At 36.4% G+C, this 26094-nt stretch overlaps 1 protein-coding gene across 2 annotated transcripts in view; it reads right to left on the reverse strand.

Moving 5' to 3' along the window:
• The window catches only part of LOC145271411 (uncharacterized), a 681202-nt gene that overhangs the window by 365417 nt on the left and 289691 nt on the right, over nucleotides 1–26094 (reverse strand). For both annotated transcript variants that reach the window (XM_080126945.1, XM_080126944.1), the window contains exon 7: nucleotides 9089–9130. In XM_080126945.1, the coding sequence (XP_079983071.1) occupies nucleotides 9089–9130 (42 nt within the window). The remainder of the gene's footprint in view (nucleotides 1–9088; nucleotides 9131–26094) is intronic.

A 26094-nucleotide genomic window follows, 5' to 3' on the forward strand; every position in this document is an offset into this window, starting at 1 on the left:
TGTTTTATTAAATTTAAAATATTTCTCCATAATTTTTTAATTAAATTTAAAATGTTTCTCCATATTTTTTTTTTATTAAATTGAAAATATCTCTCAATAATTTGTTTTATTAAATTTAAAATATTTCTCCATAATTTTTTTAATTAAATTTAAAATATTTCTCCATATTTGTTTTTATTAAATTTAAAATATCTCTCCATATTCTTTTTATTAAATTTAAAATATTTCTCCATATTTTTTTTATTAAATTTAAAATATCTCTCAATTATTTGTTTTATTAAATTTAAAATATTTCTCCATAATTTTTTTAATTAAATTTAAAATGTTTCTCCATAATTTTTTTTATTAAATTTAAAATATCTCTCCATATTTTTTTTTATTAAATTTAAAATATCTCTCCATATTTTTTTATTAAATTTAAAATATCTCTCCATATTTTTTTTATTAAATTTAAAATATCTCTCCATATTTTTTTTTATTAAATTAAAATATCTCTTCCTAGTTTCTTTTATTTAATTTAAAATATCTATCCATAATTTTTAATATATTTTAAAAATGTCTCCATATTTTTTTTTATTTGAGTCGTGAATTCCTCATAAAATGACCCAAAATGTGTTGATATGCCGTAAAGCAAAATCAGTTGTAAAATTTTATTTATTTATTATTTTTTTTTTTAGAGGCAACTGACCCCACCATCACTGGTTATAGGACAGGTAAGGATATCATTTGATAATACTATATATAAAACATTGCGTGTGTATGTGTGTGCACGTTCATTCCCTACTTCTATGTCTTGTGGGCAGAGCTGGGTGGTTAGAGCTGGGCAGACAGACTCAGGGTTGGAAAGTAGGATTCAGAAGTCAGTAGCCCCCGAGGAGATCCACTCAACAAAACTGTCCTGACAATTTTGGTCTACAGGTTATCAACTTTTTATAGAGGGTATTCGGACAGTGAAACAAAACCAATTGCTAATAGATCAAATTGAAAAAAATATGACACACACAAATCAACTATTTCTATGCATGCGTAAATATACATTTATATTTGTTAATTCACTATTCATCAAAACAGGGTGTGCGTTTGGATTCCTAATCCGGCTGGGGGATGTGATGCGTCTAGCATGTTAGGTATAAGTTAGTGTTAAGTTCATGCCTTCTCGCTTCCAGCTAACACCGCTGGCTAACCTCATGGTGAAAAGGGAGCAGCTATGCATAAGTCTTCCCTGCCAGTAAATGGCCTCTCCATCATCCAGACTCCTACAGTGCCTCCACGTTCGCCACACATGGTAACTAGGTGCTTTGCAGCCCCAGGCTAAACCTATAGGAGATTTCAGAGTAGTAGGCGACCCGAAAAGTGTTTGGATTCCTAATCCGGCAGGGGGATGTGATGCGTGTTAGGTATAAGTTAGTGTTAAGTTCATGCTTGCATGCCTTCTCGCTTCCAGTTAACACCGCTGGCTAACCTCGCAGTGAAAAGGAAGTTGTAATATTTTGGAGTATAATGGGGTATGATCCCACACAGTCGGACGATTCTATTTATAAACGATGCTACTAGGAACTGACGAATCAAATTAATTCACGTTCTGCTACCAACCAATCACAAACCAGAATTGCTTCATAAATATTAAACCTTTTCTGGAGCAATTTCACATGTTCTTTTCCCGGGTTTCGACACGGTAAGAATATTTTGTTCTGTGGAACTGTCTACTACAAACAAGTTACCTCCCAGGACTTGTGTGTAACAGCGAACCATCTGAAACTGTTCTGAAACTAAAAATGGCTTACACTTCTAGAGTCCTCCCTCCCAGTACATAGCCTCTCCATCATCAAGACTCCTACAGTGCCTCCATGTTGGCCACACAAAGTAACTGGGTGCCTTTCGGCCCCAAGCTAAACTTGTAGGAGATCTTGGAGGTAATGCGTTATGACCCACCGATGTGTGGACACGCCCTGGCACACTACTTGAATAAACATGTTACATTAAATAAAAACACTAAAAAATTATCCAGTTAGGTAGAAGAGTAACTTATCTTGCCTTTGGTAATATTTATTTGTAGGAGATCTCGGAGTAGTAGGGGACCCCATAGGTAGTGCATTTTGACCCACTGATGTGTGGACACGCCCTGACACACTACCAACTCCTACCCCACTGTCTTGTGGATGCCCTTGTTCGGGCGAAGACTAGGGGAACCAACCCCAAAATCAAACACCCCTGCCTTGTGCGCCTTATCACAGCAAAAGCCTAAGAGGTGAGAACTCTGACTTCAAATCTTACTGCTGCCTTGCAGTTTTCATTAAAAGGCTACGGAACCTCATCCAGAAAGAAAAGGCGTAGTAGCAGACACGATAGAGCGACTGTTTACCTCACTGAGATTACTTTCGGCCAGTCGTCGTGAGTTCACTCCACTGGAAATGAGCATTGGAGGTTCAGAAGGTGTCTATCTGATTCGCAGCAGATACTGCACCTAAACTGTGCAAGGTGGAAAGTCCTGCACGAAAGGATAAAGCCCTGAGGCCCCGACATCATCAAGGAGGTTGGATGTTACATCGACCGAAACAGACTGCATGATGATATTATTCTCATTTCCACAATGTTTCGGTCGATGTAACCTCCGACCTTTTTCATGTGTATCTTGTCGAACTCAGGAATTTGGATAGAATTTCGAGTGGAACCCTTTATTTACTTCCCGCAGCGTAGCGTGCTCTTGTTCTGTCATGACTGTAATTCGTAAATGTATTTTGGTCGCCCACACTGAGGATTGAACCTTCAACCTTCAGGAAAACATCACTATTTTACAATTGATTTTTCCAGTACTCCAACCTCTGCGCCATGGTTCCTTGCGGACAATTCTATTACGAATTTTAAGAGCCTTAAACCTATTTTATTTCTAGTTGTAAATATCACTAATTATTACTAATTATTACTAATTATTACAAATTATTAAAAATTATCACGAATTACTACTAATTATTACCAATTACTTCTAATTATTACCAATTATAACTAATTATCACGAATTATTACTAATTGTCACCAATTATTACTAATTATTACCAATTATTACCAATTATTACTAATCATCACGAATTATTACTAATTATTACTAATTATCACGAATTATTACCAATTATCACGAATTATTACTAATTATTACTAATTATTACCAATTATTACCAATTATCACTAATTATTACTAATTATTACCAATTATTACCAATTATCACGAATTATTACTATTTATCACTAATTATTACTAATTATCACGAATTATTACTATTTATCACTAATTATTACTAATTATTACCAATTATTACTAATTATCACGAATTATTAATATTTATTACTAATTATTACCAATTATCATGAATTATTACTAATTATTACCAATTATTACTAATTATTACCAATTATTACTAATTATCACGAATTATTACTAATTATTACCAATTATCATGAATTATTACTAATTATTACCAATTATTACTAATTATTACTAATTATTACCAATTATTACTAATTATTATCAATTATTACTAATTATCACGATATATTACTATTTATTACTAATTATTACCAATTATTACTAATTATTACCAATTATTACCAATTATTACTAATTATTACTAATTATTACTATATATTAATGTATATCTATCTCTATACTTATTACTTGTATATATTATCTATTGTTTGTAATTACCATGTCATATTAAATTCTATACTAGGTCTACTTAGCTGAAATGTTGCATGTGCAATGATTTATATCTCTACGGATTATGTGGCAAATTACAGCTCTGAACTAATTGTGGTTTCTGTTTTACAGGTGTTTGAACTGAGTCAGGTGTGAAATGGAGCCTGTTGAATGTCAAGCAAGATCGACAAGATACACCTAAAGAAGGTCGGAGGTTTATTTTATTTTTTTTTTTTTACACAGGCATCACCACATTATAAAGGTCAAGAGGCCACTCGAGGATAAGGGTTAAAGAGTGTACAGTAGAAATTGGACAATATAGTAATCAATTTGGTAAATTTGTTAACTCATATGGAACGGCTCATCAAGAACTTGTTTACGTTAGACTTGAAGACAACCATATCGTAGTCAGCCGGAAAGAAGGAAAACGGAAGACAATTCCACATGCGTTCTAGTTTTAGAAGCTTTGTTCATGGAATCTACATTTAGGTTTAGGCACAGATAAATAGGGGGGGGGGGAATTATTAATAGTGTTTTCAGCTAGACGAGTGTTTCTTGTGAAAGTTTGGCAAGGGGGGACCATAGACTGAAGCTCAGTCGAACACTTTCCATGAATATAATGATAAAGCAGAGACAAACTCGCAACATCTCTTCTGTGAGAAAGAAGTTGCAGGGAAGAGAAAAGGACATCTCCTACGAGGCTACAAAGTCTATTTTGAACCCTATCAAGGCAGGACAAGTCTTTTCTAGCATCTCCTGCCCAAATGTGGCAACAGTACTTCATCCTTGGACGTATCTGGCTCTTGTATAGATAGAGAATTGCATCAGCAGTGAGATATCTACTGGATCAATAGAAGGATCCCACCAGTTTTCCAGTGACCTTGGCCACATACTTGATGTATGAGTTCCATTTCAGATCAGGAGTAAAGATCAAACCCAGAAGCTTGTCAAAACATGGAGCCTCCCCAAGACGAGAGCCATCCATTTCAATTGATGCCAGACGGGGATCAGAGAGTTGATGATGTAAAGATAGGAGCTTGGTTTTAAATGCATTAAAAGTAACCAGCCACCTCTTCCCCTACTGTACCATGTGCTCAAGATCAGAGGAGAGAGAATCAGAGAGAACTTGGTCGTTTACGGCCTTTGATGTGTTGCCATAGATGGTCGTGTCATCAGCATAGATGTCAACGAATGATTTAAGTATGTGTTTTTGGAGATCATTGATGTAGATCAGGAAGAGAGTTGGGCCAAGGATGGACCCCTGAGGGACTCCAGCGTTAATACTGTGAGCTTCTGATTTTTGCCCATCAACTACTACTCATGAATATTAACGTAGACTCTACTTCGGGACAGGAGAACATCTCTCTCTTATCTGGGTCTAATATATTAGTGCAGAGGATTGCATCAGCAGTGAAATAATACAAATAACCAATCCTCATCTCAAAAATTCAGAAACGTCTACAAAATTATTTGAAAATCGTTTGGTAGCGATTTGGCATAGGTAAGACCTTGTAGTTAGTTTTCACAGGAATGTGTTAACTTGCGTCAGGATCACCACATAATTCTGCCATGGGTAATGAAGTTTTTGAGTCACAAACTGTGCCAGGCCTTTTGGCCAATAAAAAATGTTTTAAACAATTGGGTGCCAAGTAGGACGTCCCCAAGTATGAAAGGGCGAATGCGGTATTATGGTGAAAGAAGATTCTAGCTAAGAGAAACTTTTGTTTAGTTCTAGAGGTACAAGGATCACCAACGACCCCCATCTGCCCCCCCCCTTTTGAGTTGGCCTTGTGCCTAAGTTTTTTGTTGATGTTCTTTTTTTGCCTGAATAAAAGATTTAATATCTCAAAGTGTAGTATCTGTTCCGGCAGATACTGCAAGCAAAGACCATATGTAACCCCACATATCAGACCTTGGTCAATGTAGGGGCAACCCTTCATACCAATTGTCACTATCCAGCTCCCATTTCCCACCCATCGGGAGCTGGTCCCTTTTTCCCTCCCTCTCTCTCCACATTAAAAAACGGCCTTGTGCCTAACTTGCTCAGTGGGGAAGCAAATAAATACATACTGCAAGCAAAGACCATATGTGGGGGAAATCCCACATACAAGACCTTCATACCAATTGTCACTATCCAGCTCCCCTTACTCTCCGGGGAGTTGGTTCCCATTTCCCCTTTTGATTTTGTTTAGCTCTGGAGTGACAAGGATGACCAACGACCCCCACAATCCCCCCTTTTGAGTTGGCCATGTGCCTAAGTTTTTTGTTCATTGTTGATTTTGACTGTATTTTTAACATGAATCAAAGATTTAATATCTCAAAGTGTAGTATCTGTTCTTCAGATGCTGCACTTCCGTTTCTTGTTCTCTGTCAGTGGAGGAATAGCCCTTCACGACTTGGACAATTTCTTTATTTTTGTACCTTTTCTCCACGTTAAAAAACGACCCTGGTGTCTAACTCTGTCCTGTGGGGAGGCATTGTAAATAGGTACAATATTAAACGTCTTTGTAAATTCCCTTTCTTTATGACGTCAAAATCATGCCCAACACATACACACCTAAAAAATCGTACATTTGCAGTGTCTAAGCTATTCGTAACTTACATTCACCCGACATAATATATTTACTTATTTTCAAGAACAATGACAATCGCTATACATTTTTTTTTTTTTTTTTTTTTTTTACATAGGCATTACCACATTATCAAGGCCAAGAGGCCACTCAAGGATAAGGGTTAAAGAGTGTACAGTAGAAATTGGACAATATAGTAATCATTAGTAATGAAAATTTGGTAAATTTGATAACTTATATGGAACGGCTCATCAAGAACTTATTTACGTTCCTAGGATTTCAATTTTCAGTCTAGAGACTCGAAATTTGATATACAGGTTATGGAGATTACTTAGGGGGACGGTTCATCAAGAATTTGTTTACGTTGGACTTGAAGATAATCAGGTTGTAGTCAGCTGGAAAGCAGGCAACCGGAAGAGAGTTCCACAGGCGTGCAGTTCTAAGAAAGAAGTTTTGTTCATGGAATCTACGTTTAGGTTTCAGCACAGATAAAGAGTGGGGGAAATTATTGATAGTGGTTTTGGCTAGAGAAGTGTTTTTCATGAAAGTTCGGCGAGGGGGGACTATAGATTGAAGCTCAGACGAGCACTTGCCATGAAAATAACGATAAAGCAGAGACAAGCTCACAATATCTCTTCTGTGAGAAAGAGGTTGCAGGGAAAAGAAAAGGGCATCTCCTACTATGCTAAGGCAGGATCTTGTGTTATTGGATTTTAATATCGTAGCGTGTTGATTCGGTGAGATTATTCAGTTCTGCTTGCGAATGTGTGTCAATTCAACAATATTTGTTTGTGGCGTGGCATGTCGATTTGGCGGTGGTATTCAGAATTGCTTGGACGAATTTGTTAAGGCCCGTGCCGTCACATGTGAAAACAAATGTGTATCTATATATCTATAAAAATCAACGTGTCTGTCGTTTTGTCTGTGTACATTTCCCTACGCAATAACTCTGTCAATTTTCAGTCTACAAACTCAAAATTTGATATACAGTGTACTGAGATTTGGGAAAATCTTTGTAATCTGTTTTCAGCCAGAAATTTGGCTGTTAAGTGGTCTAAGTTCAACGACTTGACCTTTGAGAACTCTACCAAACTCCTCCAACAATTTTGGGTATAAACACTTGAAATTTTAGATATAGGTTTCTTGGACATGGATCTAACTTAATAACTTGATTTGAGCCCAAAACAATAAAGGTTAAGGGGTTATAATGGGGTTGACTTTAAGGGGTTATAATGGGGTTGAGTTAAAAAGAATTTGATCTCTGCGGTCTCTACCAAATTACTCAGACAATTTCTGGTCTAAACCTTTGAAATTTTACATAAAGTGTATTCAGAGATAGAGCAAGCTTTTTAATCGATTTGGGTCGGAAATTTGAGCTACCAATATATAAATGTATCTATGTATGTATGTTTGCATGTCCGCCTAAAACTTTTGACAGAGGCGACAGATTTTCACAAGATCAGTATCGTTTTGAAGCTCGACCCTTCAGACAACAAATACCGAACAATTGGCTTGTGTTATCGAGTTCAATTCTAACTTTTTCCTTTTAACAAATATCATTTTCAAACTTATCTATGTTGTTCTTTTAATTACTGGGATCTGTTCCCTTCCATGTAACAGTAATTCATGAATTGTAGAGTTTGTTCATGATTTTGCAATGCTTAGCTTACCTCTGTAAGGCTGGATCAGTACTCAGTAGCTCGTTTCATTGCAGAGTCAGTTTGTGTGTGTAAACCAAACTTGGAACGCATATAGTGGCATGGCATGCCGTCCGTCACTGTCACATGCCATGGGGGAAAGAGTAAGAGAAAAAGAGAAAGAGAAAAAGAGAGAGAGAGAGAGACAGAAGAGGAAAAGATACTGAAATGGAAACCAATGTCGACACCTGCTTGATCAAGAGGGCAACAACTGCGTATTCTTTCCTTTTTACAAGTTGTGTTTTACCGTGTGCGAAACTATTTGATAGACTAGTTTTTAAACTATTTGACGGACTAGTTTTTAAACTATTTGACAGACTAGCTTTTAACCTATTTGACAGACTAGCTTTTAAACTATTTGACAGACTAGCTTTTAAACTATTTGACAGACTAGTTTTTAAACTATTTGACAGACTAGCTTTTAAAGTATTTGACAGACAAGCTTTTAAACTATTTGACAGACTAGCTTTTAAACTATTTGACAGACTAGCTTTTAACCTATTTGACAGACTAGCTTTTAAACTATTTGACAGACTAGCTTTTAAACTATTTGACAGACTAGCTTTTAAACTATTTGACATACTAGTTTTTAAACTATTTGACAGACTAGTTTTTAAACTATTTGACAGACTAGTTTTTAAACTATTTGACAGACTAGCTTTTAAACTATTTGACAGACTAGCTTTTAAACTATTTGACAGACTAGCTTTTAAACTATTTGACAGACTAGCTTTTAAACTATTTGACAGACTAGCTTTTAAACTATTTGACAGACTAGCTTTTAAACTATTTGACAGACTAGCTTTTAAACTATTTGAAAGACTAGCTTTTAAACTATTTGACAGACTAGCTTTTAAACTATTTGACAGACTAGCTTTTAAACTATTTGACAGACTAGCTTTTAAACTATTTGACAGACTAGCTTTTAAACTATTTGACAGACTAGCTTTTAAACTATTTGATAGACTAGTTTTTAAACTAATGTATATCCACAGCTTTCATGCGGTAAATACTCCAGAGTGGAAAAAAAGAACAAGTGGGTAGTTTTCTCAAAGACATGAATATCAACATCATCTATTCCATAGTCTGACATGATATCCATTTATCCAATTATACACTGAAATACTTACTTGTTTAATGTCATTCAAATCTTCATAATTTGAGTCAGGCTCCTACAAAAAAAATAAATAAAATTTTAATTTAATAATGTTACAAAATGAATGACGATTACCAATTATCAAGGCCTGGAGGCCAGTCGAGGATAAGGGTTAATGGGTATACATTAGTCAATGCGATTATAGCGTAGTAAACATAAGTAGTGGGAATTTTTGTAAGTTGGATTATGAGGGGCGTGCAATAAATAATGCCCCTGACCCATTTCATATATACATATATGTATACATGTATACATATATATATACATGTATATAGATACATACACACACACACATATATATATACACTTATATACATACACACACACACACATATATATATACATACACACACACATATATATATACATACACACACTCACATATATATATACATTTATATACATACACACACATATATATATACATTTATATATATATATATACACATTTATATATATACACATATGTCTGTATGTCGATGACTAAAATATATTTTATAAAGCCCCCCTCTTGGGTAGAGCACTATCGTAAATTATCTTACTCGCTACTTAATTTAGCTGAGAAAATGCGAAGCTCGCGGTTTGTTTACAAACAAACGTTTGAGCCCTCTACGAGTGGCGGACGGATGTTTATTTAAATAGACATTCGGACAGTTTAATTTCGGTCACCGATTCCGTAGTCAGAGGGTAGAACTGCCGACTGTCACGGTTCTAGGTTCGATCCTCGGCTTGGGAGAGGTGTTAGTCTAGCGGCACTGATGAGTTGTAAAACAACGAAACAGGTCTGTATGTCGATGACTAAAATATATTTTATATACACATATATATATATATATACATTTATATACATACACACATATATATACATTTGCATACATACATATTTTGTACCTGAGAAGGGGCGATTTTTAAATTATCTGTCTGCAAAGAAAAGTCAGGGAGGGAAAGGTGTGCCGGGTCCAATGTGGAGTTAGAGGAAAACCGACTGGCAAGCAGGTTAACCTTGTCGGTTGCCGTGCAAGCAACCTCATGATTGTTTGATAGTAGGGGAATTGTTGATGTCACATTATTTTTTTTTTTTACACAGTGATCACCACTTATCAAGGCCCGGAAGCCACTCAGGGATAAGGGTTATTGCAAGTACATTACGTTAGTGTGGAGATTTGACGAAGTGTTTACTTAAGGGGGCGGTTCATTAGGAATTTGTTAACGTTGGACTTGAAGACATCCAAGTTGTAGTCAGGTGGGAAGCAGGGAGACGGAACAGAGTTCCACAGGCGTGCAGTTCTAAGAAAGAAGCTTTATTTACTACACTGTTGTAGATTTTCCAAAAATCACGGTTTCCTAATTTCTGTGCTTCAATGCGTTTCCTGGTGGTTTCAGTGTAATCTGTCTTAGCTGTCTCTATTACTCGCTTACAATTATTTCTGGCTTCTATATACTTCTGTCTGTTTGAACTGAACTTATGTCGGTTGAATCTGCGGTATGCATGCTGCCTTTGAGCAATGGCAGTTGCACAAGTAGAAGTAAAGGAGTGGGACTTGCTGTAGAATTTCCGTGTAGGAGCGTGCTTCAATTGCTGTTTTGAACCATTCAGTGGTTTCATTTGTGCACTGTTCAGATTGAAGAGAAAAAATATTTCCCCATGGGGCATCTCTGATAAGATCTCTGATGGCTTACCAGTCAGCCTTTTTATAATATCTCGTTGTTTTGAGCACTGGTTCTTCAGTTTTGGGTCTAGAGTTTAGGGTGATTTCGACCATTATCACTGCATGATCAGCGTTCCCGAGTGGGCTATCAGAATTTGTTATACAATCATCGGGAACTGTGGTCAGAAACAGATCTAGAAGTGATGCGTGTTGTAGAAATATCTTTAATTGCAGTTTAACGATTTTTTATTAAATTGTTAGGTGAAAGTACAGAATAGATACACAGCACCCTCCCGTCCTATGTTTTGTCTGTCTTTTTTTTGGGGGGTGGGGGATATTTTTTTGCCGGAGTGTAAGTAATTATTAACAGGAAAATTGGTGAAAAAAAAACTTTACTTTTTTGGGGGCTGGATTTAATAAACAAACAAAATGAAAGCAAAATAAAACAAAAATTTGGTTCTTATGAACTTATGTTACTGTTATTTTTTTTAATAGCTTAAGTGCCTACCCCACTGTTTGAAGAGTTTTTTTTTTTCAGGCCTACACGCGTGACAATCTTTTCATCGCCACAGGACTACTTTTTTTATAGACAAATGCCTGAGGAAGTATCTATACAAAGATGATGTTACAGAGTCTTAGCTTTGTACGACAGCTAAGTCTCTCTCTCTCTCGGTTCAAAATGTTGAGATCCAGCAACAAGCAAGAGCAAGATAGCCAGCAACAAGTTAAACTGCAGACCAGCTTAATGCGGGTACTGGTCTCCCGCTTTATGGTTTTTTAAATCTAAGATGTGCTTAACCCAGAGGGGTTGCCTTAACAAGGCTTTTGGGAGTCCTCTCCACCCCCCCCCCCCACACACACATCGAAATAAACATATACACCTTTAAAGTACATGATAGAAAATTTTTCATGGAGGCATAATTTACATGGGTCGTCTAAATGTCTGCACGTGGTAGCTTGTCTCATTATTTTCCATTCGACTACCCATGTAAATTATGCCTCCATGAAAAATTTGCTATCCTGTACTTTAAAGAACCTCAAAATCTATTAAACTGTAGACGAGAAATAGCAAACAACTGTGTTCACAAAATAAAACTTACTCTAGGATAGCGATACAAAATAGCTTTAAAACTAACAATAACAATAGAAAACAAACAAATAAATAAATTAAATAAACATGAATATACATAAACGATCACACATATATGTATATATATATATATATATGTATATATATGTGCATATATATATTTACACATATGTATATTTATATATATATATAAAAAAAAGGAAAAGGTCTGCCCTAAACCACTAACCTAGTTCTAAAACAGATCCTAAATGTCTGCACGTGGTAGCTTGTCTCATTATTTTCCATTCAACTACCAGCGAATGTCCTCTTTCTTTGAGTTCCCAGTATTTATTCACTAGTGTTGTATTTATACGGTGTTTTTTTTATTTTTGAAGGTACTTTTGTGGTCATAGTATCGGGTTTTAAAATCTTAATCGCCATATATATTTTATAAATTACTATATATATATATATATATATATATAAGCTGGCAACCTGGCGTTACCCGGTTGTATAATACGTTCTTACTATACCACCTCTACACGCCCGGGCAACACTGGGTACTTCTGCTAGTTAAATATAAAATGCAGAAGTATACAAATAAAAAGGTAATCTGGAGTTAGTTTGGCTACATAACGGCACAGATCCTCAACGTTCATGATGATGATGATTATTTGTATATATTTATATATATGTCAACCCTAGCAACGATAGGTATCCATGCTAGTATATATATATATAAAGCTGGCAACCTGGCGTTACCCAGTTGCACAATTTTTTTTTTTTTTTTAATTACATTTTCACCCCAAACAAGGCAAATTGCCACTTTGGTGTAGGTGGCTTCTATCAGGGGCAACAACTACTGGGGTACTATGTAGGGATTTGGGCAGCAAGGTGTCGGTTCACATTACACTTGAACTTCTGCACGTCAGTACTGTTGGGGAAGCAGGGACCTGGAATGGAATTCCAGAGTCTAGCGGTTCTGGGGAAGAAACTATTGGAGTAAAAAGATCTTTTACATCTAGGGATCTCTACAGTGTGGGGGTGGGATTTAGCAGCCTGTCGGGTTTGTCGAGGGTGCTCACGTCGTGGGGGCACAAGTGATTGCAGTTCGTCAGAGCATTCACCACTAAAATACTTGTAGAAAAGGCAGAGGGATGCAACATTTCGTCGATGGGACAGAGGCTGAAGCTTAGATGCCAGTTCAGGGCCTATCAGGTTTGCGACTCTCTTTTGAACCTTGTCAAGGAGCGAGAGACTAGTAGCAGATGCACCAGCCCAGATGTGGCAGCAATACTCCATACATGGGCGAATGGTGGTCTTATAGAGGTACAGGATACTTTCGGGTGTTAATAGTTTTCTAGCACGGTAGAGAGAGCCCACCTTTCTTGCAGCGGCCCTGGCAATGCCTTCAATGTAATTGTTCCAACTCATGTTTCCTGTGAACGTTAGGCCAAGGAGTTTGAAAGATGGACTCTCAGATAAAGAGTCGTTGGCCATTGCTATGGGTGGTAGAGAAGGTTTCTTGTAATTATTGAATGAAACCAGTTTAGTCTTGGCAGCATTGAACGCGACCAACCACTTTTGTCCCCATTCCACTACAGATTGGAGGTCTTCCTCTAGTGTTTCTGCCATCTCTTTAGAAATGTGTTCATTCGTCTTCCTGCCGTGTCTGCCATAGAGTGTAGTGTCATCAGCATATATACCCATCTCAGAGGCAATTTTGTCGGGGAGGTCATTTATGAATATCAGGAACAATAGAGGTCCAAGGATAGAACCCTGGGGCACCCCCGCATTTATATCATATTGTTTACATACGTTTACACATGATATGCAGATACGTTTACACATGACATGCAGATTGCGTATGTATTATTATAGAATCAATCCTCTATTGATTATTATATAACTGCCTGCTACAATTTTTTTTTTGTTGCTTAACACACATCTACAAACACCCAGGCATCTAGGCGCGTAATACATAATAATCTGCATCCCCAAAACTTCCAATAATAACCCTGTCAATATTTATTACAAAATGTTTTAATAATCATCTAAGCCCGTCTGTCAAGTTGAAAGTGGCTAGAATTCAAGTTTATAGTCCATTAAATCAAGTATTTCGGTTCATCATCTCTATATAAATAAAATGAACTCATTTTTTCGCGTCTGATTTTGACCTTAATAGGATTAAAAATCAAGAAATTTCATGCAAATATAATATGCACAAACGGCAGAACAATATCTGAGGTGTGTTATAGGCTTATTATTTCTCAAATTCCTCGATAATCTTAGATTTCTATACTTTTTCTGCTGAGAAGTCACGGCCAAAATCGGTTAAGATCAATGGAAGTGGTAAAATATTTTCTCTCTAATAAATTCCTCCTCCCCCTGCCACCACTTAACACCGTTTGGGGATCGTTCACAAGGAACAGTTGAGAAGAGAACACCGGTTTGGCTTCGTAGTTCTTTCATGTGAAGTTATTTAAAATCACTAAACTAAGCTGCAGTGCTCTGTGGCGTAGTGGTTAGCGTGCTGGACAATTCACATTATATTTTCACGTTCGCGCCGACCTACCGTAGTCGTTTTTTTTTTTTTTTTTTTTTTTTCCTAAACAACTGGAATGGACTTTTCTTGGTGGCCGAACTGTTAACGTTGCAGATGTTTTTTTGTTTTTGTTTTTTCACACTTTATTTTCCTACTTTTACTCATGACTCCGGGTTTGATCCTTCCTACTTACCTACCATAACATTTTTTAAAACTCCCCCCCCCCGTCCCGGAAACAAACACTCGGGCAACGCCGGGTACCCCCGCTAGTAAAGAATATTTTAGAAAAGAGCCAACTGTTTTCCGTAAAAATAAAAGCAAATCAATTAATGAAAAGAGAAAGAAACAGCAAGTGATGCTGGTGTGAAATGAATGCATTTACAACAAAAACAAAATATCCCAGTGATATTTGCCATGACAATCTGTTTCAAGTTATCATACAGCAAAGCGATATTTCTTTCGCGCAGACGACAAGTTATTTTCATTCATTTACACCTGGTTTCATTCTTATCAAAACACATATATATACAGCTAATATATATCACCTTGTGTGTTTGTGTGTATGTATGTGTGTGTTGGGGTGGAGAGGGCTCCCGCAATCCGTGGTGAAGGCAACCTATATATATATATATGTATATATATGTATATATATATATATATATGTATATATATATACATATATATACATATTTATGTGTATATATATGTATGTATATGGGTGGGGAGGGCTCCCGTAAGCCATGGTGAAGGCAACCTTTCTAGAAGCAAATCTCTGATTTAAAAAAACCATAAAGCGGGAGACCAGTACCCGCATTAAACTGGTCTGCAATTAAACTTGTTGCTGGCTATCTTGCTCTTGCTTGTTGCTGGATCTCAACATTTCGAACTGAGAGAGAGACTTAGCTGTCGTACAAAACTCAGAATCTGTAACATCATCTGCATATAGATACTCCCTCTGGGATTTCTCTGTTGGCGATGGAAAAGTTGTGACGCGTGGAGGCTTGAAATGCTGGAAGCATGTAATAATTGATCTCAATGACCGTCTTTAGTGTCATGCCTGCTTGAGCGTGTGAATTCACCGGTAGGACTAAAAAAAAAAACAGTCACCTTTGGGCTCATGTACTTTAAGTGCCTGAGGGAGTGGCACTCGTCCGACAAGACGTTGCAATCATCATCATATATATATATATATATATATATATATATATATATATATAACTACTTCATTTACTCACATAAAATTAATATACGAAAGTATAGATTTATGCGTAAACTTTAAGTATTTACTTCACATCGCTTCTTTCCTCAACAGAAGATGCGCATATAAAAACGAGAAACAACCACAGAATTCGCGCATAAGCCTGAAGAATCCTAGAGTGGATGAAATGCGGAATATTCAGTGTAGCTTAATCGCCATATAAATTGTATAACTTACTATATATATATATATATATATATATATATATATATATATATATATATACACTAGCATGGATACCCAGATAGGATTGACATGAAGTTCGGTTTCGCAACACCTGTTATACTAAGAATATTGAACATATATATGCATACATATATATACATATATATACACACACATATGTATATACACACACACATATGTATATATATATATATATATATATATATATATATATACAATCTTGTCGTCCATGCCATCTCAGATGACTCTGCACTCCCACCGCAGATTTGCACATCTCGAGGCAGATGTGACATACAAATTGATCAATTTCCATCGAGTTGGCTTCCTCTGGAGGTTGAAGAGTATTCCTATGAACAATCACGTGTCTTCTCACACCAGCAGAAGACTTGCAAACTTTGCTGCATGTTAAACAGATCGTTTGGTTCGGACTAATAGATGCAAAGTTGACCTGAACAGGAGTTTTTTGCGACTTAAGGTGTTTGACGTAGCCAGCTTTTGACAAAAGCACTCGTTCACAAGTGTCGCATTTTCAGCTCTGTGTGTCATGGTTAAGACCATCAATTAAACCTTTGCGAAGCTCTCGCTTCAGATTGCTGTGGACCTGCTTTCTTTTCTCTAGAGCATCACAACGTACAAGCTTTCGCCACTTCGGCCTTTGCAGAGTAAGTTCTTCCCATGTGTCGATGTTGATTTGTAAGACTTTCAAATTATTCTTTGTAGAGTCCCTGAAACTCTTCCTAGGCTTGTGTTGAGGGCGCTTGCCATTTTCCAGCTCCCTCTAAAACATTTGTTTTGGCAGCCTACAATCTTTCATTCGAACCAAATTGCTCACCCAACGCATGTGAGATCTGATTTTTTTTTTTTTTACATAGGAATCACCACGTATCAAAGCCAAGAGGCCACTCAATGATAAGGGTTAAAGAGTGTACAGTAGACATTGGACAATATAGTAATCATTAGTAATGAAAATTTGGTAAATTTGATAACTTATATAGAACGGCTCATCAAGAACTTATTTACGTTAAACTTGAACACAACCATATTGTAGTCAGCCGGAAAGCAGGAAAACGGAAGATAATTCCACAGGTGTGCAGTTCTAAGAAAGAAGCTTTGTTCATGGAATCTACGTTTAGGTTTAGGCACAGATAAAGAGTGGGGGGATTTATTGATAGTGTGTACAGCTAGACGAGTGTTTCTTGTGAAAGTTTGGCGAGGGGGGAACATAGACTGAAGCTCATTCGAACACCTTCCATGAAAATAACGATACATCAGAGACAAACTTGCAACATCTCTTCTGTGAGATAGAGGTTGCAAGGAAGAGAAAAGGACATCTCCTATGAGGCTACGAAGTCTATTTTGAACTCTATCAAGGCAGGACAAGTCCTTTCTAGCAGCTCCTGCCCAGATGTGGCAATAATATTCCATCCTTGGACGTACCTGGCTCTTATATAGATAGAGAATAGCATCAGCAGTGAGATATTTACCAGATTGATAGAAAGATCCCACCATTTTTCCAGCGGCCTTGGCAACAGATTTGATTCATTTAAGATCAGCGGCCTTGGCAACAGATTTGTTTCATTTAAGATCAGGAGTAAAGGTCAAGCCCAGAAGCTTGTCAAAACTTGAGGCCTCCTGAAGACGAGAGCCATTCATTTCAATTGATGCCAGATGTGGATCAGAATGTAGATGATGTAAAGACTTCAGTATCGGGTACTTGTGCTTGCCACTTGATGTTTAAGATATGTCTCAAGCATTTTTGGTGAAATCGTTCAAGCCATTTAATGTGCCTTTGATGCAATGTCCATGTCTCCGATGGATACAACAGTGCAGTTAGCACACTGGTCTTGTAAACGCAGGTCTTAGTTCTGTTTGTAATGCCACGATCAGACCACACTCTATTCTCCAACCTTCCAAAAGCTACAGATGCCTTCTGAATTCGTCTGTGGATTTCAGTGTCGAGACAGCCATACACAAATGAAACAACTACTCCCAGTCTAGCACCACAGACCATGATGTTCGTCTTCATACATTTAAACGGACAGGTGAGATTTATATCATAGATGGGCTTGGGTCAGGAGCTAAGAAATGAGGCCGGAGAGTTTTTGGTCTACAGACATGAAACTTAATATATAGGGTATTCAAACGCATGCAAAACTTTATATTTGGGTTTAAGCCAAGGAAAATCGGTGCAAAAATGTGAAAATTAGAAAAATTAAATTTGCTAAATGAAGGTCAAACGTCGGCATTACGAATATGCATGCGTAACGTAATAGCTATTGGTTCATGTTTTAATTTTTAGCTTTGCAGTAAACGTGTCTTCTTAGTTTAGGCATTAACGTCAAAGGAAAAAATAAATCATAAGCTAAACGTTTTGGTTTCGATTCCCGGTGGTGGTGCCTGAGTCATTTTTTCCTTTTTTTTTTTTTTTTAAAACTTTTTAAATCATTACTATATATTGGGTCGAATATAATATAATAAATAATACGAAATCTGCATGAATTAAAATATTATATTTAAGTATATTTTATGACTGGGCTATGTCGGGCGGCCTGCTAGTATATCAATAACATAAAGCTGAACGTCTGTGTGTGTGTGTGTGTGTGAGTGGTCACGAATATGGTTGACTATTTTAAAAACTGATTGCATATAATGATAGAAGATATATCGAGACACAGGAATAGGTATGTTTGATCTGGCAGAATGGTGGTTCGTTAAAATTGTGGGGTCTGCGTTCGCACCTGGTCCACAAAGTATGGAAATAAAAAATTAAAAAATTAAAAAAAAAAAAACGTTTACAAGTGTTTTGATATAGATGTACATAAGAATACTTTGATAAGTATGTTTTAACTTTAATAGGGATGGTGTAATAAAATTGTGGGGTCTGTGTTCGCACTTGGTCCACAAAGTATGGAAATAAAAAATTTAAAAATTAAAAAAACAAACGTTTACAAGTGTTTTTGATATAGATGTACATAAGAATACTTTGATAAGTATGTTTTAACTTTAATAGGGATGGTATAATAAAATTGTGGGGTCTGCGTTCGCGCCTGGCCTCCATAGAATGGAGATAGGCACAAACTTTAATAAAGACTTTTCATATCTATCTGCGTAAGTATACTTTGATAATTATGTTTCAGTTTGAAGAAATATGGTATAATAAAATTATGGGGTGTTCGTTCGCACCTGACCTCCATAGAATGGAAATATGTCACAAAGTTTAACAAGGTTTTTTAATATAGATCCACAGAATATTGTGATAAGTGTTTCAGTGTGAACAGGTATGGTATAATAAATTATGGGGTTTATCTATTTTATTTTTACTTTCATCATATTTTGTTTTGGTTCTGATACCCCCAAATTCGAAGCTATCTCTTTACAACCCCCTCCTTTTCATAACCTATCATACTTTCATAAATCAGAGTCCATTTTCTGTAGCTGTTTTTGAACCCAGTCAATGACGAGTACTTTTGCTAGTATATATATATATATATGCTGTTTTGGTAATTTTTTTTTTTTTACAAACTACTTAAAAATACAAACCAATGAACTTTTCTACCATAAAAGTAACTTTTATTGACTATGGTAACATTTATTTCTTGTATATTTATATTATTATATATATAACATTTTCTCTTTGTAAGGAAACATCATTTTGTTGGCCACTCTTGGCTACGAATGGAAACAAAGTTGATACAAAAAATATATTTTTGCGAAAATTATCTTTACTTTCATCATATTTTGCTTTGGTTTTGATACCTCCAAATTCGAAGCTATCTCTTTACAACTCCCTCCTTTTCATAACCTATCATACTTTCATAAATCAGAGTCCATTTTCTGTAGGCTGTTTTTGAACCCAGTCAATATATATATATATATATATATATATATATATATATAATTTTTTTTGATTCATCCAGCTTTGACAGACGTGTTTCAAATTTTATCACTAGTACTTTTCTTTTAATGATTTGGAATTCATTCCATTTGCGCTTTTTTCCAAGGAACTCTGCCTTTTGGATGATTTTGGACCATTTGGAATTTACCCATTGGATCGAAATTTTAAATTCGACCGTTTTGGATTTTACCATTTTTGGATTTTTACCCTTCACCGGACTATCCATTCATGTGAAATTTTTTTATCATTTTTCTTTTGCCTCCTGTTCCCCTTACCTCACCCTTTTTTTAACCAAGTAAGATCTTTGACTTACTTGTAGTTTCATTAAATACTTTTATATGCAAAATCCGATCCTGCATTTTGCTAATTCCTGCCCTCTGATGAGAAGGAGAGTATTTCTTCGAAACTCCGCGGATTAAGGACTATCCACTTATCTTGTGCTTCCTTTTTTAAAATTAAATATGTTTTTAACTCTTTTTCAAGATGTCTTTTAACATATTTTATTAATCATTTGTTCATATTATAAGCTCTATTTCCTTTTCGGTTTTATTGAGCTTTTTATATCTGGCTGAGTTTATTTTACTTGTAAATATTAACTCTTTAATATTTATAATATATTTTAAGTTTACCATTTTGATTACCTTAGTAAACTTATTGTAACTTTTATTTTATATATATATATATATATATATATATATATATATATATATATATATATATATACTAGCAAAAGTACCCGTCAATGACTGAGTTCAAAAACAGTCTACAGAAAATGGATTCTGATTTATGAAAGTATGATAGGTTATGAAAACGAAGGGTTGTAAAGAGATAGCTTCGAATTTGGGGGTATCAAAACCAAAGCAAAATATGATGAAAGTAAAAATAAAATAGATAAACCCCATAATTTATTATACCATACCTGTTCACACTGAAACACTTATTACAATATTCTGTGGATCTATATTAAAAAACCTTGTTAAACTTTGTGACATATTTCCATTCTATGGTTTTGGTAAAATTCACCCTTGTCCGTTTGTCAGTTCGTCTGTCTGCACTTTGCTCAATAACTACGCCTTGGAATTTTTTAAAATTTTGCACAAACATTAAACATGATATGAGTAAAAAAGTAACAGAACGAATTTTCCGGGAAAACTCTGATTGCTCCTCCCACTTACGGTGCCTTTCGGATTAAAATGGCTAAAATTGACATTTTTTGCTTATTAAAAAAAAAAAAAATGATGCCTTGGATTTTTATAAAACTTTCTGAAAAATTGTAACTGATTTCTATATAATTTTGTTTGTCTATACTTCGCGATAACTCTTGGGTGTGCCCCAGGGGCTCTTTTAGGGCTAATAAAAACACTCCATTTTTGGTGCCTATTTTACCATGTTTGTCCAAAATTTCCTGTGTATGTCTATTTAGCAGTTTTGCATGGTGTTGAACTCAAATTTAAATATGTTAAGGCCTTGGGGACTTTTGAGGCGTGTGTGTGAGGGGGGGAGCAAATGATGGACTTTGTCATTTCTTTTTTGCATGGTGCAGAACTCAAATTTACATATGTTCAGGCCTAAAACTCATTTATACCTACAGGCACTTGTTTCATGCTTACGCACTCATCAGTGTAGGGTAACAGTTTCATGCCGGTTATGAGATTTGAACCCAGCCATGAAATTTACAGAAACACTGCAAAAATGGTTGGATCCTTCTATCGCTCTAGTAGATATCTCACTGCCGATGCAATTCTCTGTCTATATAAGAGCCAGGTACATCCAAGGATGGAATACTGTTGCCACATCTGGGCAGAAGCTGCTAGAAAGGACTTGTCCTGCTTTGACAGAGTTCAAAATAGACTTTGCAGCCTCATAGGAGATGTCCTTTTCTCTTCTCTGCAACCTCTTTCTCACAGAAGAGATATTGCGAGCTTATCTTTTTATCGTTATTTTCATGGCAAGAGCTCGTCTGAGCTCCAATCTATGGTCCCCCTTTTTCCAAACTTTCATCTAGTCTCGCTAAAAACACTATCAATAATTCCTCTCTGTGCTCATTAAAAAAAAAAAAATGATGCGTTGGATTTTTATAAAACTTTCTGAAAAATTGTAACTGATTTCTATATAATTTGGTTTGTCTATACTTCACGATAACTCTTGGGTGTGCCCCAGGGGCTCTTTTAGGGCTAATAAAAACATTTTTGGTGACTAGTTTACTATATTTGTCCAAAATTTTCTGTGTATGTCTATTTAGCAGTTTTGCATGGTGCTGAATTCAAATTTAAATATGTTAAGACCTTGGGGACTTTTGAGGCTAAATGTGTGGGGGTGGGGGGGGAGCAAATGATGGACTTAGTCATTTCCTCTTTTGAGTCATTTCTTTTTTGCATGGTGCAGAACTCAAATTTACATATGTTCAGGCCTAAAACTGCACCGTTTGTTCATTTTCACCAGGATTTGACATCCTCTGAGCTGCTAGAAAAGACTTGTCCTGCCTTGATAGAGTTCAAAATAGACTTCGTAGCCTCGTAGGAGATGTCCTTTTCTCTTCCTTGCAACTTCTATCTCACAGAAGAGATGTTGCGAGTTTGTCTCTGCTTTATCGTTATTTTCATGGAAAGTGTTCGACTGAGCTTCAGTCTATGGTCCCCCCTCGCCAAACTTTCACAAGAAACACTCATCTAGCTGAAAACACTATCAATAATTCCCCCCACTCTTTATCTGTGCCTAAACCTAAACTTATATTCCATGAACAAAGCTTCTTTCTTAGAACTGCACGCCTGTGGAATTATCTTCCGCTTTCCTGCTTTCCGGCTGACTACAGTATGGTTGTCTTCAAGTCTAACGTAAATAAGTTCTTGATGAGCCGTTCTATCTAAGTTAAAACATTTACCGAATTTCCATTACTAATGATTACTATATTGTCCAATTTCTACTGTACACTCTTTAAACCTCATCCTCGAGTGGCCTCTTGGCCTTGATAATGTGGTGATGCCTGTGTAAAAAAAAAAAATGCTGAACTTAGTCATTTTTTTTATACCTCGTTCACGGGGGACCATGCATGTTTCACTTGTTCAATTATATTTCGTTCTTAGTGTATACCAGTTCTTTTTGTTTAGAAGCTCAATGTTTGTAAAAAATAACAACAGAGCACATACAAAAGAAAAACAGTATAGTTACATTCCAAGATCCAAATATATTTTTTTTTTCGGAGAGAACTTGGTCGTTTACTGTCTTAGATGTTCCACCACACAAGCCCTTATCCCTGAGTGGCTTCCGGACCTTGATAAGTGGTGACCACCATGTACAAAAAAAAAAAAAAAAAAAGTGGAAAAAAAAAAAAGTGGAAAAAAAAAAAAAAGCTCCTGCCCAGATGTGGCAACAGTATTCCATCCTTGGACATACCTGGCTCTTATATAGATAGAGAATTGCATCAGTGGTGGGATATCTACTGGATCGATAGAAAGATCCTACCATTTTTCCAGCGGCCTTGGCAACAGATTTGATGTATGTATTCCACTTAAGGTCAGGAGTAAAGGTCAAGCCCAGAAGCTTGTCAAAACTTGAGGCCTCCTGAAAACGAGTCATTCATTTCAATTGATGCCAGTTGTGGATCAGAACGTTGTTGATGTAAAGATAGAAGCTTGGTTTTAGATGCATTAAAAGTAACTAACCATCACTCTCCCCATTGTACCACGTGCTTAAGATTAGAGGAGAGAGAATCGGAGAGAACTTGGTCGTTTACTGTCTTAGATGTTCCACCACACAAGTCCTTTCTAGCAGCTCCTGCCCAGATGTGGCAACAGTATTCATTCCATCATTGGATGTACCTAGCTCTTATATAGATAGAGAATTGCATCAGCAGTAAGATATCTACTGGATCGATAGAAAGATCCCACCATTTTTCCAGCAGCCTTGGCAACAGATTTGATGTATGTGTTTCATTTAAGATCAGGAGTAAAGGTCAAGCCCAGAAGCTTGTCAAAACTTGAGGCCTCCTGAACACGAGAGTCATTCATTTCAATTGATGCCAGATGTGGATCAGAACGTTGATGATGTCAAAGATAGGAAGCTTGGTTTTAGATGCATTAAAAGTAACCAGCCACCTCTTTCCCCATTGTACCACATGCTTAAGATTAGAGGAGAGAGAATCGGAGAGAACTTGGTCGTTTACGGTCTTAGATGTGCTGCCATAAATGGTAGTGTCATCAGCATAAATGTCTACAAATGATGTAAGGATGTGTTTTGGGAGATCATTGATGTTAATCAGGAAAAGAGTTGGGCCCAGGATGGACCCCTGAGGGACTCCGGCATTAATACTGTGAGCTTCTGATTTTTGCCCATCAACCACTACTCTTATGAACATTAACGTAGACTCTACTTTGAGACAAGAGAACATCTCTCTCTTATCTGGGTCTAATGTATAGTCCCTTTGCATCTTGGTTGCTCTTATATCTGGGTCTAGTTTTATATACATTATATACATTAACACAAACCATTTCTCTTCTATCTGGGGTCTTATTAAAATGCATTAACAAAGGCTCTAATTCTGAAGGGGTCTCTTTTATATCCGGATCTAATTACATACACTAACAATGGCTCTAATTAAGGACCACAGACAGTGTTTCTTATATCCGGGTCTAATATTTATAAATCAAGACCGGCTCTAATCTGGGACCAGATCAAATCTCTCTTTTATCCGGGTCTAATTTATATACATTAATACAGGCTCTAATTTGGGGCCAGAGATCATCTCTCGTATATCCGGGTCTAATATTTATAAATCAACACCGGCTCTAATCCAGGACCAGATCAAATCTCTCTTTTATCCGGGTCTAATTTATATACAGGCTCTTCTAATTTGGGGCCAGCGATCATCTCTCGTATATCCGGGTCTCTTTTATATATATTAACACAGGCTATAATTTGGGATTAGAGAACATTTTTCTGTTATTTGGGTTTATCTTATATCCGGGTCTAATTTATATGAATTAACACGGGTCTAATTTTGGACCAGAGGCAATATCTCTTATATGCGGGTTTTATTTACATACTCATACTTACAAAGGCCCTAATTCGGGACCAGAAAAATCTGTCTTATATCCAGGTCTTATTCATATCATCTCTTTTTTTATCCAGGTCTAATTTAAATACATAGACACAGGCTCTAATTTGGGACCAGAGAAACACATCTTTTACATTCGGGGTTTCTCTTATATTCGGGTCTTATTTCTTATATATTTGGAAAATCATTAATGTAGATCATTATGTCAATATCATCTTTTTTCATGCATATACTCTTCAGAAAAATTTAGAAATTCTTTGCTTAGTCCATAATACATTGTAGCCTACATCGCACTGTAGAGAACTTACGTTTGATTTTATGAAAATATTTTTTATATAATGGCTTGAATTAAAGTTTTAAATGCAAAAGTCGAGTATTATGGTTCAATTATGTACCAAACAGAAACATTCATTCCGAAAGCATCCCTATTCATATTAAAGAACCTACTGTTGATTTTATACAGCGTGCCCTTCTGCTTGTGCAGGGATAAAATTTCTCCAAAACACTTCTCATGTAAGGCTATATATGATGTTAGGCTAATTTTTTGTCAAAACTGAACAGAATTCTTTTGATTATCAATTTTCGATATTTATCATAGGTATTCCGATACAGAACCTATTTAAGAACACTGCCAGGAACATAAAGTACATTGCGAAATTTCAAAAACATCGGTCCAGGGATTGAACTCGCACACACACACACACACACACACAAAGCACCTTTTATACAAGGTGGAACGATAAAATTTGTTGCGCAGAAAGACAACATGATTCCATTTACCGTTTGATGAAAACCGTTTTCTTTCTTTGTTGTTGCAGACCATCTACGAGTTGATTAGTTGCTGTACGAACCCCAAGAGCAACAGGAGCCTTCTCTCATGCCTGAAAGCGACACAATATTCACAAGGAAGATCGGAGATGCGCCACTGTACAACTCATGCTCTCTCCCGATCCAAATTATGACACCAGGACCATTGCCAGCACCCTCAAAATGCAAATCTGGATGATTAACAGTTGAGGGCACAGCTCAATGAAGTTTCCGGCCACAGTTATGGTCTTTCACCTGTAGTCTAGTATTAATCGTGAGAGAGGAGGGAGAGAGAGGAGGGAGAGAGGTGGAGAGAGAGGAGGGAGAGAGAGAGGAGGGAGAGAGAGAGGAGGGAGAGAGAGAGGAGGGGAGAGAGGAGGGAGAGAGGTGGGAGAGAGAGGAGAGAGAGAGGGAGAGAGAGGAGGGAGAGAGAGGAGAGAGAGAGGAGGGAGAGAGAGAGGAGGGAGAAAGAGGAGGGAGAGAGAGAGGAGGGAGAAAGAGAGGAGGGAGAGAGAGGA

This window comes from Euprymna scolopes, chromosome 46, assembly GCF_053919585.1.
Source record: "Euprymna scolopes isolate OS-2025 chromosome 46, ASM5391958v1, whole genome shotgun sequence".
NCBI classification, from domain to species: domain Eukaryota; kingdom Metazoa; phylum Mollusca; class Cephalopoda; order Sepiida; family Sepiolidae; genus Euprymna; species Euprymna scolopes.